This window comes from Schistocerca gregaria, chromosome 1 (assembly GCF_023897955.1).
Source record: "Schistocerca gregaria isolate iqSchGreg1 chromosome 1, iqSchGreg1.2, whole genome shotgun sequence".
Lineage (NCBI taxonomy): Eukaryota > Metazoa > Arthropoda > Insecta > Orthoptera > Acrididae > Schistocerca > Schistocerca gregaria.
In genome coordinates this window covers 711,313,806-711,327,738 of record NC_064920.1, presented here as the reverse complement: position 1 = coordinate 711,327,738, position 13,933 = coordinate 711,313,806, and the positions used below count along the sequence as shown (strand labels likewise).

General features: G+C 37.4%; 1 protein-coding gene across 27 annotated transcripts in view; it reads right to left on the bottom strand.

Moving 5' to 3' along the window:
• Positions 1-998: 998 nt before the first annotated feature.
• The window catches only part of LOC126365838 (C-Jun-amino-terminal kinase-interacting protein 4), a 249,852-nt gene continuing 236,917 nt past the window's right edge, over positions 999-13,933 (bottom strand). For all 27 annotated transcript variants that reach the window (XM_050008650.1, XM_050008678.1, XM_050008553.1 and 24 more), the window contains one exon: positions 999-2,718. In XM_050008650.1, coding sequence (XP_049864607.1) covers positions 2,591-2,718 — 128 coding nt within the window. In that variant the 3' untranslated portion in view covers positions 999-2,590. The remainder of the gene's footprint in view (positions 2,719-13,933) is intronic.

Genomic DNA, 13,933 nt, shown 5'->3' with positions numbered 1-13,933 from the left:
AAGTGTTAATGTGTTAAGTGAAAGCATTCGATGCTCTGAACTAGCATTCAGAGTTTGTTGCATCACAATCAGTCTGCCAATCACATTTTCATTTGAAGTTTTTGGGACTACAGTAGAACTGTGTGTCAAAAAAGAATACTGCATTTGAGGCAGACTGAGAAGTGATTCTTCCATAATGATAACCAACATGCACACAGTCATAGCAATGCCCCAATTTTTGGCCATGTGGTGTTACTCCCTTTGCCCTTGCCTTATCTGAGGAAACATCATAAGATTTTTTTTTCTGTTTCTGTACAGTGCCACTGTATGGTGATGTTAAGCAACACTAGCAAACTTTACTCTAAATATTTAAAGCACTTAAAATAAACATTGGTATTCACCATATAATAAATAGTGCAAACAAAACTTGACATTGGAAAGCAACACTGTCATACTGCTTTCTATAAAGAACAGGATGTATTACTCATTAAATCCTGTAAATGTTAGTCTGTAGTCACACTGGGGAAATGAGGTACTGGAATATTGCACAAAAATCTACAGAATGCTTTTGAACATCCATATTCCTTCCCTTACAATATATGCATTTTCAAGATACGATAATCCATTGTCTTTATAAATGTAATCTGTGTGAGAGACTATTGTAATCTCCAAGATCCTCTCATAGCCATAAACTGACATTGATACAAAATTATTGGCTTCAGTCCATAGTGTAAGAAGACAGCCAATTTTATGTATGGAGAAATGGATGATTATGTAATTTATTGTTAACTCACCACACAAACTCACTATTACTAGCAACAACTCTTTTGAAAAAAAGATATAAATTTCTAGCCTACCATCCAGTGAGTCAAATGATGAGCCCATACAATGCAGTGCCCTTCATGCCAAAGGTTTAAGGTGGGTCTTCTGCTGATACACTTCAATGAAGCTAATGATTGTTATACTGTACTCTTCGGCACATGAGGCATTAAAGTAATAGTTGAAAAATAAAAAAGGAATCTCTTTCATTATTTATTATGATAGTTCTCTCAGAGAAAGCTCATTCTGCTACATGTTATCAACATTCTCATTCTTTGGTTATAAAGCAAAATGAATATAAATAAATAAATAAATAAAACCAAATCTTTACAATAACATTTCAAAATATACATATTCCATTGACAAACGTTCTCAAGATACAAAAGACAGCAATTAAACAATTACACGAAGCTCATTTTCATTTCTCTCTGTGTGGATGCACACATTTGGCAAGAGTACACAGAATTAGTATTTCATGAGCTGAATACAGCTCTTACATAAAAATTTCCTCTTGTTGTATTAACAAGATAAATGGGAAACATACAATTCATTCATTCATACGCACATACATACAAATCTTTCATATTTTTGATATCAGAAAATGTTCACTCTCATATGAATTCTCATAAAATATTTGACAGGCCTATCTAGTAATGTAAAATCTAGAATCTGCTGTACAAAATCTCAAACAAAAGATAAAATACATCTACTAGTACCTAAAGAGAAAGAAAACACTTTCAATATTGCACAAAACTGCAAATCACTATTTTAATGTGATTATTTCAAAATCTCTCCTGTACAAAGGTTCTGTATCTTGGGCCTTTAGTAGTTGGTGAGTGGGAGGAGGAAACGGAGGGCTGCTCTTGACTTGCCATCATTGATGCTACTCAAAATCTGAATAGTCTGATGCAACAACAGAGCACCAAATGAAATTTATTTACTTACGTGGCAGATCACAGCTGTTCTGTGCTTGTCATACAAAGCAGTATTGGCTAACTGAATTATAAAGAGTATGCTAATGTTAGTCTAACAGTAATTAATCTTTGTTACCTGGAAAAAAGCTAAAACTTCTTCGCAGAGTCATAAACGAAACTCTTTCAAGAAGAAATCACCTTTCATAATCACAATTTTCACACACATCAACATGTATTTTTGTGTTAACAATTTTCATATAAAATCTTAAGCTTTACATCCAAACTTTGCAAGATCTCACGATCAAGGTTCTATGATACAAAAAGCAGGAAACAAAAACATCACAGATCAGTAACACAATTATTGTTTTATAAAAAGCAATAAAATATAAACATATGCAAATATTAACAACTTGTACACATTGTGTGAAACAAATATAACTCATTTTACTTGCTTATCTCAAAAATGTTCTCTAAAACTATATTACCAAACAATAAACAACAAAACCTATGTAACAGCACTCAAGAGCAACAACAAATGAAACAAACGTTGAGACAAATTCATCCTAAGGAGCCATAGACACCTTACATAGCTTTATCCCAAACAATGATTTGGGCACGGGCTATAAATAAAGCAATCTCATCAGCTTTACAACATATCAAACACAGAACGTCTGTCATTCTGTAAGGCAATTACAAAGATTGCATAACTGTTAAATCCAACCCTTGCCCATAGTAACAAAACACTGTCTGTAGTCAGCGTTACAGACAAATCACAACAACTGTTTGGAGAAAAGTGTTCTGTTTAGACTAAATTTTTCTCTAATGAACTTTAGTGGTGTCTTTCCATGTTAAGATAAAGCTCACATTTCAGACGACTCTCAATCAGTTATAGCCACTTGCCAGACAATCAGGTGACTTCGCTCACCTCGTACTTCTGTATCAGAATCAGGAGGATTTACTGCTGGTTCACTACCCTCTCCTTCACCATCCTCTTCTTCACCATCACCTACAAGAATAATAATAGCAATAACAGCAATAACAACAACAACAACAACAACAACAACAACAACACACAGTGTACTGCAGTAAAAGAATATCTGATGGCCTGAGTACTGCACATAATGAAAGACATTGTAAGCAACAGACCAACAGCTTTAGTAATAGAAGCTAAGATATAAAATGAAATCCTTGTGAATGAAAGATGGAAACTTTGACAAGTGTAATCACAAACACAGAACACAATTTCATCAAATATTGCCTTCAGGATACCAATGAAATGCACAATTCTAGAGCATGAGATGAAAGTAATTCACTATAAATTCAATGACACATGCACAGCTATGTGAAAAGCATATCCAGAAAATTAACGACATATTTGGAGGGGGAAAAAAAAAAAGGATACAGCTTTATGAGTATCAAGAGTGCAGGTGGCAAGTTAGTGCTAAACAAAGGAGATTGAACTGTGGGAAGACTATGTAGATGGGCAGTAAAAGGAAATAAACCTGAAGAAAAATAAACCTGAAGAAAATATCATCAAAGAAGAAGCGGATGAAAAGGATATTGGGGATGTGATACTACAAGAATAATTTGAGACAGAAATGAAATATCTACGCTGAAACAAGGCACCTGCAGTAGATAATTCTCATTTGGAATTACTAACAACCATGACAAAGCCGTTCAACCTGGTATGCAGGATGTACGAGACATTAACATTGTCTCTGTTGAACACTAATTGTCCAGGACAACATAGTGGGTTCTGTTACTTCAGAAATGTTACTCACATATCTGTGAACCTATTCTGTATGCAGTGGGACACCATGTCACATGCTTTCCAGAGATATAGGATTATGCAATCTGCCCACTGTCCTTTATCCACAGTTTGGAGGATATTGTGTAAGAAAATGGCAAGCTGATTTCTGCACTAGTGATGCTTTTCATGGAAGCTTTTCTGTATCAAGGAAATTTATGATATTCGAACCAAGAATACGTCCAAGAATTCGGCAACAACATGATGTTAAGGATAATGATCTGTAATTTTGTGGGCCTATGGGAGTCACCTGCACTTTTTCCTAGTCACTTGAGACTTTGCATTGGGCACGAGATTATGCAAGCTACGTAAGGGGACAAAGCTGAAAAATATTCTCTGTAAAACTGAACCTGGATTCCATACGGATCTGGCAACATATTTATTTTTGACTCTTCCAACTGCTTCTCAGTGCCAGGTATGCCTATTTCTACATCCTCTATGCAAGAGTCTGTGTGATGGTCAAATGATGATATCTCTGTGGATACTCCTGCATGCATGATTTTTTAAACAAAACTTCAGTTTTCCATTTGAGGTCTTCTATTGCCACGCCAAATTGGCTGACAAATGGTTAGATAGATCCCTTCAACCCCCTTTAGACAGAACCAGAATTTTCTCTGGTGCTCAGCAAGATTTTTTGTTAAGTTATGATCACAAAAGTTGTACATTTCGCACATCATACTTTTTATAGCCACATATTCTTTCTTGAACTGAGAGCCCAACAATCTCCGCTTCCTCAGCATTTTCACAAAGTTCGTTATTAAGCCATGGGTCTTTCCTGCCTTACTCCAATCACTCGTAACATAGTTCTCCAGAGTGCAATTTACAACCAGTTTAAACTTTGCCCACAATTCCTCTTGTCAATCATGTCAGAACCAAATGATGTCCATTGTCTATGTAGGAGGCTAACAACTGCTTATCTGCTCTTCTCGCCATAAAATCTCTCTGAGCCCCCTTGACAGATTTATTAACTTCGGTAACAATCATAACTACATACTGTGATCATTAACCTTGTCTCTACACTGACACTACTGATAAGGTGAGGCCTGTTTCCAGCTACAAGGTCTAAAATATTTCCACTACATGTGGTTTGTTGAACCAACTGCTCAAGACAATTTTCTGAAAATTGGGTTCACAACTACTTCACAAGACTGACTGTCTATACTACCTCCAATGAATCCACATATATCCCAGTCTTTATTTTGTAGGTTCAAGTCACCTCTAATTAATATTTAATGATCAGGATGCTTCCACCCTACGGAGTGTAGACTTTGATTTGTCTGATAGCACTTGCCCTCACATCATACAAATCTTTCAAGCCACCTCCGCTGTCTTTACCCCTCTATTAAACCCAAAACAAACAAAGTTTGCAAATGTTCTACCTTTTTCTACTTGCAACAACTTTATAACTCTTCAACAGAATTCATATGATGCAAGAATGCAAAATCCAATACATAGCTGTGGGATGAACACTACAACTTCAAATAAAGTAGTGGCTAAATGTTATGTTTCTAAATGACCCACATCACTTGACAGTTACTTCTCTTTCTTTCTTTGCTTGGGTCATCTATGGACCACACACCAATTTCAATGCTTCCTTCTTTGTTGTTCTTTCTTTTTCCTCCAGTATTCTTTCATCTTTTTACTATGAACCCTATTTCTCTCCCCAGACCATTTTGACTCTGTCTTCTTCTCCCTGTTGCCTTGGTGGAATCCTTCCATTTTTAACATTTTCCTCTTGAAAATATCTCTTTCTGTTGCATCTTTTTCACTTATGTTGCTTCTTTCCAAATCTTTCATAACTTCTTGAATCCAGGCTATTGTTGACTTCTTGTTCCAAAGATATTTAAAAATCTGTTCGGTTAACCCGTTGCTGTTCATTCTGTATAATTGTCCAAAAAATAGCAGTCGCCTCTTTCATAGTGTTTCATTTACGTTTTCTATGTTGCGATAAACTACTTCATTGTTTCTTAATTTCCATACCTCTGTATTTTTTGGCAGCCCAAATATTTTTCGAATGACTTTTCTTTTTAGGACTGTGTAATTTGTAGTTCAGTACTGAACATTCACTTGCATAAAAACATTCTGGTTTTACTACTATGTTGTAGTGCTGTATGTTCACATTTTTAGACAGACACCTTTTTTGTAGACATACCTACTTACTCCGGAAGCGCGCTCCATTTTATGTACTCTTTCTTCTACAGCAAATTTTTCTAAGTCATTTTCTTGGACAATTTCTCCCAAATATTTAAATTTATTTACCTTCTTTATCTGGCCAATATCTGTTGCTAGGGATTATGGAGCATTTTTTTATATTTGTCATAACTTTAGTTTTCCTACAGATATTCTTAAACTTGTTTTGTTGGCTATTTCTTCTAAGAGATTGATTTGTATTCCAGCATTTGTTAGGTTTTCAGAAAGAATGGCAAAAATCATCCACAAAAGCTAAACAGTGAATTTCAATACCTTTGTTTTTAGTTCCTAGTCTGATTGGTGATAGCTTCTGTTCTTTTAGCTTCTGTTTCCATTCTATTACTATTTTCTCTAGTACACAGTCAAAGGGGGTGGAGACAGGCCATCACCTTGCCTTACGCCTGTTTTTATGTTGAATGCCTTCGTTATTTCACCCCGAAACTTTACTTTTGATACACCTCCCCCCATGAACCATGGACCTTGCCGTTGGTGGGGAGGCTTGCGTGCCTCAACGATACAGATAGCCGTACCGTAGGTGCAACCACAACGGAGGGGTTTCTGTTGAGAGGGCAGACAAACGTGTGGTTCCTGAAGAGGGGCAGCAGCCTTTTCAGTAGTTGTAGGGGCAACAGTCTGGATGGTTGACTGATCTGGCCTTGTAACACTAGCCAAAACGCCCTTGCTGTGCTGGTACTGCGAACGGCTGAAAGCAAGGGGAAATTACAGCCGTAATTTTTCCCAAGGGCATGCAGCTTTACTGTATGGTTAAATGATGATGGCGTCCTCTTGGGTAAAATATTCCGGAGGTAAAATAGTCCCCCATTTGGATCTCCGGGCGGGGACTACTCAAAAGGACATCGTTATCAGGAGAAAGAAAACTGGCGTTCTACGGATCGGAGCGTGGAATGTCAGATTCCTTAACCGGGCACGTAGGTTAGAAAATTTAAAAAGGGAAATGGATAGGTTGAAGTTAGATATAGTGGGAATTAGTGAAGTTCGGTGGCAGGAGGAACAAGACTTCTGGTAAGGTGAATACAGGGTTATAAATACAAAATCAAATAGGAGTAATGCAGGAGAAGGTTTAATAATGAATAAAAAAAATAGGAGTGCCGGTTAGCTACTACAAACAGTATAGTGAACACATTATTGTGGCCAAGATAGACACAAAGCCCATGCCTACTACAATAGTACAAGTTTATATGCCAACTAGCTCTGCAGATGACGAAGAAATTGATGAAATGTATGATGAGATAAAAGAAATTATTCAGGTAGTGAAGGGAGACGAAAATTTAATAGTCATGGGTGACTGGAATTCAACAGTAGGAAAAGGGAGAGAAGGAAACATAGTAGGTGAATATGGATTGGGGCTAAGAAATGAAAGAGGAAGCCGTCTGTTAGAATTTTGCACAGAGCATAACTTAATCATAGCTAACACTTGGTTCAAGAATCATAAAAGAAGGGAATCCCGGAGATACTAAAAGGTATCAGATAGATTATATAATGGTAAGACAGAGATTTAGGAACCAGTAGAAGAAGAATGGGTAGCTCTGAGGAATGAAGCAGTGAAAGCAGCAGAGGATCAAGTAGGTAAAAAGACAAGGACTAGTAGAAATCCTTGGGTAACAGAAGAAATATTGAATTTAATTGATAAAAGGAGAAAATATAAAAATGCAGTAAATGAAGCAGGCAAAAAGGAATACAAACATCTCAAAAATGAGATCGACAGGAAGTGCAAAATGGCTAAGCAGGGATGGCTAGAGGACAAATTTAAGGATGTGGAGGCTTATCTAACTAGGGGTAAGATAGATACTGCCTACAGGAAAATTAAAGAGACTTTTGGAGAAAAGAGAGCCACTTGTATGAATATCAAGAGCTCAGATCGAAACCCGGTTCTAAGCAAAGAGGGAAAAGCAGAAAGGTGGAAGGAGTATATAGAGGGTCTATACAAGGGCGATGTACTTTAGGACAATATTTTGGAAATGGAAGAGGATGTAGATGAAGATGAAATGGGAGATACGATACTGTGTGAAGAGTTGACAGAGCACTAAAAGACCTGAGTTGAAACAATGCCCGGGGAGTAGACAACATTCCATTAGAACTACTGACGGCCTTGGAAGAGCCAGTCCTGACAAAACTCTTCCATCTGGTGAGCAAGATGTATGAGACAGGCGAAATACCCTCGGACTTGAAGAAGAATATAATAATTCCAATCCCAAAGAAAGCAGGTGTTGACAGATGTGAAAATTACCAAACTATCAGTTTAATAAGGCAAAGCTGCAAAATACTAATGCGAATTCTTTACAGACGAATGGAAAAACTAGTAGAATCCGACCTCGGGGAAGATCAGTTTGGAATCCTAAGAAATACTGGAACACGTGAGGCAATACTGACCCTACGACTTATCTTAGAAGCTAGATTAACGAAGGGCAAACCTACGTTTCTAGCATTTGTAGACTAAGAGAAAGCTTTTGACAATGTTGACTGGAATACTCTCTTTCAAATTCTGAAGGTGGCAGGGGTAAAATACAGGGAGCAAAAGGCTATTTACAATTTGTACAGAAACCAGATGGCAGTTATAAGAGTCGAGGGGCATGAAAGGGAAGCAGTGGTTGGTAAGGGAGTGAGACAGGGTTGTAGCCTCTCCCCGATGTTATTCAATCTGTATATTGAGCAAGCAGTAAAGGAAACAAAAGAAAAATTCAGAGTAGGTATTAAAATCCATGGAGAAGAAATAAAAACTTTGAGGTTCGCCGATGACATTGTAATTCTGTCAGAGACAGCAAAGGACTTGGAAGAGCAGTTGAACGGTATGGACAGTGTCTTGAAAGGAGGATATAAGAGGAACATCAACAAAAGCAAAACGACAATAATGCAATGTAGTCGAATTAAGTCGGGTGATGCTGAGGGAATTAGATTAGGAAATGAGACACTTAAAGTAGTAAAGGAGTTTTGCTATTTGGGGAGCAAAATAACTGATGATGGTCGAAGTAGAGAGGATATAAAATGTAGACTGGCAATGGCAAGGAAAGCGTTGCTGAGGAAGAGAAATTTGTTAACATCGAGTATAGATTTAAGTGTCAGGAAGTCGTTTCTGAAAGTATTTGTATGGAGTGTAGCCATGTATGGAAGTGAAACATGGACAATAAATAGTTTGGACAAGAAGAGAATAGAAGCTTCCGAAATGTGGTGCTACAGAAGAATGTTGAAGATTAGGTGGGTAGATCATGTAACTAATGAGGAGGTATTGAATAGGATTGGGGAGAAGAGAAGTTTGTGGCACAACTTGACTAGAAGAAGGGATCGGCTGGTAGGACATGTCCTGAGGCATGAAAGGATCACAAATTTAGCATTGGAGGGCAGCGTGGAGGGTAAAAATCGTAGAGGGAGACCAAGAGATGAATACAGTAAGCAGATTCAAAAGGATGTAGGTTGCAGTAGGTACTGGGAGATGAAGGAGCTTGCACAGGATAGATTAGCATGGAGAGCTGCATCAAAGCAGTCTCAGGACTGAAGACGACGACGACGACGACGACGACGACGCTGACGACAACAACAACAACAACAACAACAACAACAACAACATGGTGTCTGTGAGCATTTCACGAATAAGGTTTGCTAATTTAAATTTGATTGCAAATTGACAGTTACTAGTTTTATTAAAATGTTTATTTTTGTATGCCCGGTTCATAACTATTTCCTTAAAGTTTGTAGGAGGTTGTTCATACTTCCACAAATGCGCTGCTTCCCTCGGGGCCTACATTTTAATAGCCAGTCAGTTTGTGTGTGGCACTCGCAGAGTTCCATCCCGGCACCATGCCATCCCAGTGTGGCTTCAGGTGAGGTACTGTTATTTACTCTATACTTATCCCAACACCACTATCTTTAGAGCGCATTTTACAATCTTTTTTCTCTCATCCCATTTATTCATAGGTTCCAGTTTCAAGCCACATTTTTTAATTCCATGACTATTTCTTTTCGCAAAATTTCCCAAGAAGGGTTGGGATCAGACATAGTGGTTTGACTAATTAACATATGCACTCAGTCTTCCGGACACTTTTTGGCTCTGCCATATGGCCTTTGTGTAAAATTGTTAACGGTCTTTCTTCTTCTCACTCAGATTTGTATCTAATGATGTAAATTAAAAAAACAAATCCGGTCACACCTTTAATAAAGGGTTTACAACAGCTGCAGCAGTTTCTATTCAATGCGGTAATGTCTGGCTATGGATGCCCATCCAGTAAACTCTTATGTTCCAGAATAATAACAATTTACAAACAATACTGTGATTTGTTTTTCATTTTTGAAGAATAAAATTCAAATACTGATTTTTTAGATCACAGTTCCCTCTTAGTTAGATCTGAAAATTTAAAACCACTAAATTAAAACTGTAGTAACACCTAAGCAAAAAGTGCATCAAACACCACTACTATTTGACTATCATGCACTATTTATTCTTGCAATATTATAAATACACCATTTGAAGACTTCTCAGTCACTACATGAATGAAAAAGCAGTAGATGTCTGCAAAATTATAGACAACAGAACCAAGGCCAGAAATTAATGAAGTGCCAAATGGTACCTTCATAAACTCACACATGACTTTTTAATTTTTTTCCTGTGTATTGTTTTTAATGGATACAAAAGAAAACTTTTAAATGAGATACAAAATTCTGTTAAAAAAATTTTAAAATCAGCCGCTCTCTCTACAGCTAGAGTCATAAGCAGAAACCTGCACCACAAATGAACGAGCATTTTATTTGTTATTTGGAAGGAATCTTACTTTATGAATTTCTAGGCAAGCGTACACATTTGAAACAGATAGAAGTAGCACAGACATAAAATTCTGTAGTTACCTGCATTTTCAAATGGTGCTCACTTACATAACTACAGTTCTACACACATTTTTTTCCAGACAGGTTGTTTACTCTCTTAATGTACCTTCCATTCATTCTATGCCTCATGTCACAGCCATTCCCCTCAATTCTTTGCCATTTCTTCCAAAAATTCTACGTAGCCCATTCCACCATTCTTTTGTTCAGTCAGTCCTCTTCCAATTTACTGCCTCATTCTGCAGGATTTCATCTTCACTTAATATTTTATTTTTCTGTCATTTACTAGTAAGTTCCACATGAGCAGAATAGGATACTTATTGCCCTTTTAGTATTTTCCATGCAATTACCCTCATCAATAAGTACATTATTTTTTACCTGTACTAATATTTATTGATTAATTTGTTTGTATTTGTAACACGTTGTGAGATCAGATAGTGAGTTTTTTTTAAGTACCTCTGTGATCATACAATAATAAAGCTTCTAACAATTTCCGGGTATGCAGCCGGATCCCGTCGACATTCTGCCACGATATTTCGGCCCAGAGACGTCCGGCCATCATCAGGTGAGTACACAACTACTGAAGAGCCCAGGTGCAGTCGCGGTATTTATACCGATTCTCGCGCACGTGTTGACATGCGCGGCATAGCCGAGTTGTACGTGCTGCCCTCGGTGGTGAAAGTAAAAGATCATCTAGTCATTGAGTATCGAATGACGCTGTCTATTCCGCTGTGAACGTATAATTTTAATAACAGGATTCCAAGTTTTATCCAGTTGAAAGCCGTTGTCACGATTTATAAGATTATCGGCAAGACGTATTTCCACTGATTCCTTGATTACGGAATCCCAAAATCCGGAAACCGGAGCTAAAATTTTTGTTCCATTGTATTCCATTGAATGTCCCAATGAAATACAGTGCTCTGCTACTGCCGATTTTGATGGTTGCCGCAGACGGGTGTATCTTTCATGTTCTGTACATCGTTCATGGACAGTTCTTGTCGTCTGGCCAATATATGCAGAGCCACATTCACAGGGAATTTTGTAGACGCCTGCTTTCTTCAGTTGTAAATCGTCTTTAACGGATCCAACCAGGGCCCGGCCCGGTTCTTTGTGGTGGACGGAAGATAACCTTGATTTTATTCTTCTTCAGTAATCGGCCTATTTTCGACGATTATGCAAGCCCAAGTTGAAAAGTAATACCTCCAAATTTTCTATTCTGTTCTCAAGATCAGTTGAGGTATTACGTGTCATGCACATTACTTGGTCGTCCTTCCCACTTTGCTGCCCCCTCTGTGGCTAAAGTGCTCCAAATGGTAGTATGTAACATGGCAATGTGTACCATAACAAAGTCAGTGTATGGCGGGATCCTCTGAATAGTGAAAGCATTAATTCAAAGAATTTGTCCATACATGAAGCACCCCTCTCCTTCTTCAGCAAGACAATGCCAACGTCACATATAAATGCTGCAACATCTGAAACAATCTGATACCTTCGGTTTGCTGTCATCAATCATTCTCAATACAGCCCAAACTTGGACCCCATCTGATTTTGATCTGTCTCCAAAACTTAAAATAACACCTTCAAGGGCTTTGATAGAGAAGGAAGGAGATGTGAGGTTGTGGCTTCATCAACAAAGTCAAACACAGTACAGTGATGTTATCAACAAACTGATTTCTTGTTGTGAGAAATTTGGAAAGCTCTAAGAGTTTTCACATAAAAATTTGGTGGCATCACTTTTCACAACATCCTCGCATCAAGTTGAAAAAATATTGTGGCAAATGTCACAGTAATCCCATCTTTCACAAAATAACTCCTTCGTCATCCATTTAGACTAGGAGAAATGATAAAAAATAACTGAAAATAAAAGAAGAAATAATTCGTACAAGAGCACTCTGTCAAGCTGCAAATGTTAACCCAAAAGTTTCCAAATTTTCTCTGATGATTAATGTATTTACTAATAGTATGAGTATTATGAAAAGGATAGTTGCCACTCATCCAACAGCGGAGATGCTGAGTCGCAGAAAGGACAGCAAAAAGACTGTCAGGAAGTCAGCTTTCCGTCAGCAAGAGCTTTGTCAAAAATAGACAAAATGCACACACACACACACACACACACACACACACACACACACACACACACACACACACACACACACACACGGTCTGGCTCTAGCTGCCAGAGACTGTAGTTATGTGTGTGAAAGAAAGTTGCATGTGTGTGTGTGTGTGTGTGTGTGTGTGGTGTGTGTGTGTGTGTGTGTGTGTGTGTGTGTGTGTGTTTGGGAGGGGGGGGGGGGGTCTGTCTATTCTTGACAAAGGCCTTGTTTTCTGAAAGCTACCTTTCCGACCATCTTTTTGTTGCGCCTCTCTACAACTCAGCATCTACACTATATGGTGAGTACGTACCCTTTTCATAATAATGGATTTTCCATTGCTTAATACTAGCAGAAGGTTATAGTTTAATTCTCATCACAAAATGGAATTAGAAGTGGAGATTTAGCTCAGATTTGACACGGGACAGGGCAGGAAGCAGTCATTACCTGTGTGATGAACTATTATGACATTAGCCTGCACTGAATTAGATTTAGTGATTTTTTATGACTTCTGTAATGCCAGTGCTTTCAACAACGTCCCATTTGACTCAACGAGAGCAGTGAAAATGGAAACAAGTGTGGTACGGATAATATCATTGTCATTTCTTATTAGATAGATCATGAATATCCAAAACAAAGAATTATGTCCTTATCCACTTACTCATGGGCTTGTAATATTCTTTAGTTTATTATTTCACTAACTTCTCCACAGTGCACTTGTTAGTTTGAATGGTTGAGGAAGTTTATATAATTTGTGCATTATAGAGTCATATAAACATTTGACTTATTTCATGGCCACCTTAACAGCTATTCTTGGCAAAGCTAAGACAATGAAATAATTTTTTCCCCAATTTGAGTTATCAATTTTTCTAACAGTTCATTGGTATGTATTACTGACGCTTGATAAATCTTTTTTAAGCAAAGGATAGTTATTTTGGTATGCAAGTCACATTACAGAACCTACATCTATACATCCTTAAGATAATCAAAACATACTGGATTAGTGTTTAAAAATTGTGACGTAAGCAACAGAATCCAAACAATTCTGTAACCACATTAGTTAAACAGTACAAGAAAGTGCATCTTTTATTTATGAATTAGTGTCATAATCATATAAAAGTACACTGTAGAAGTTATTTATTTGTAAAGAGTAGCATAAACATAATTACAAATGTAATTTATACAATTGTGCACAATGAAAGAAGCATTACAATGATTTCTTTTTGCATTTGTAACTAGTGTGTGTGTGAGAGCAAATTCCAAACAATATCTACATATCCTCTGATAGATAAATAAAGAGA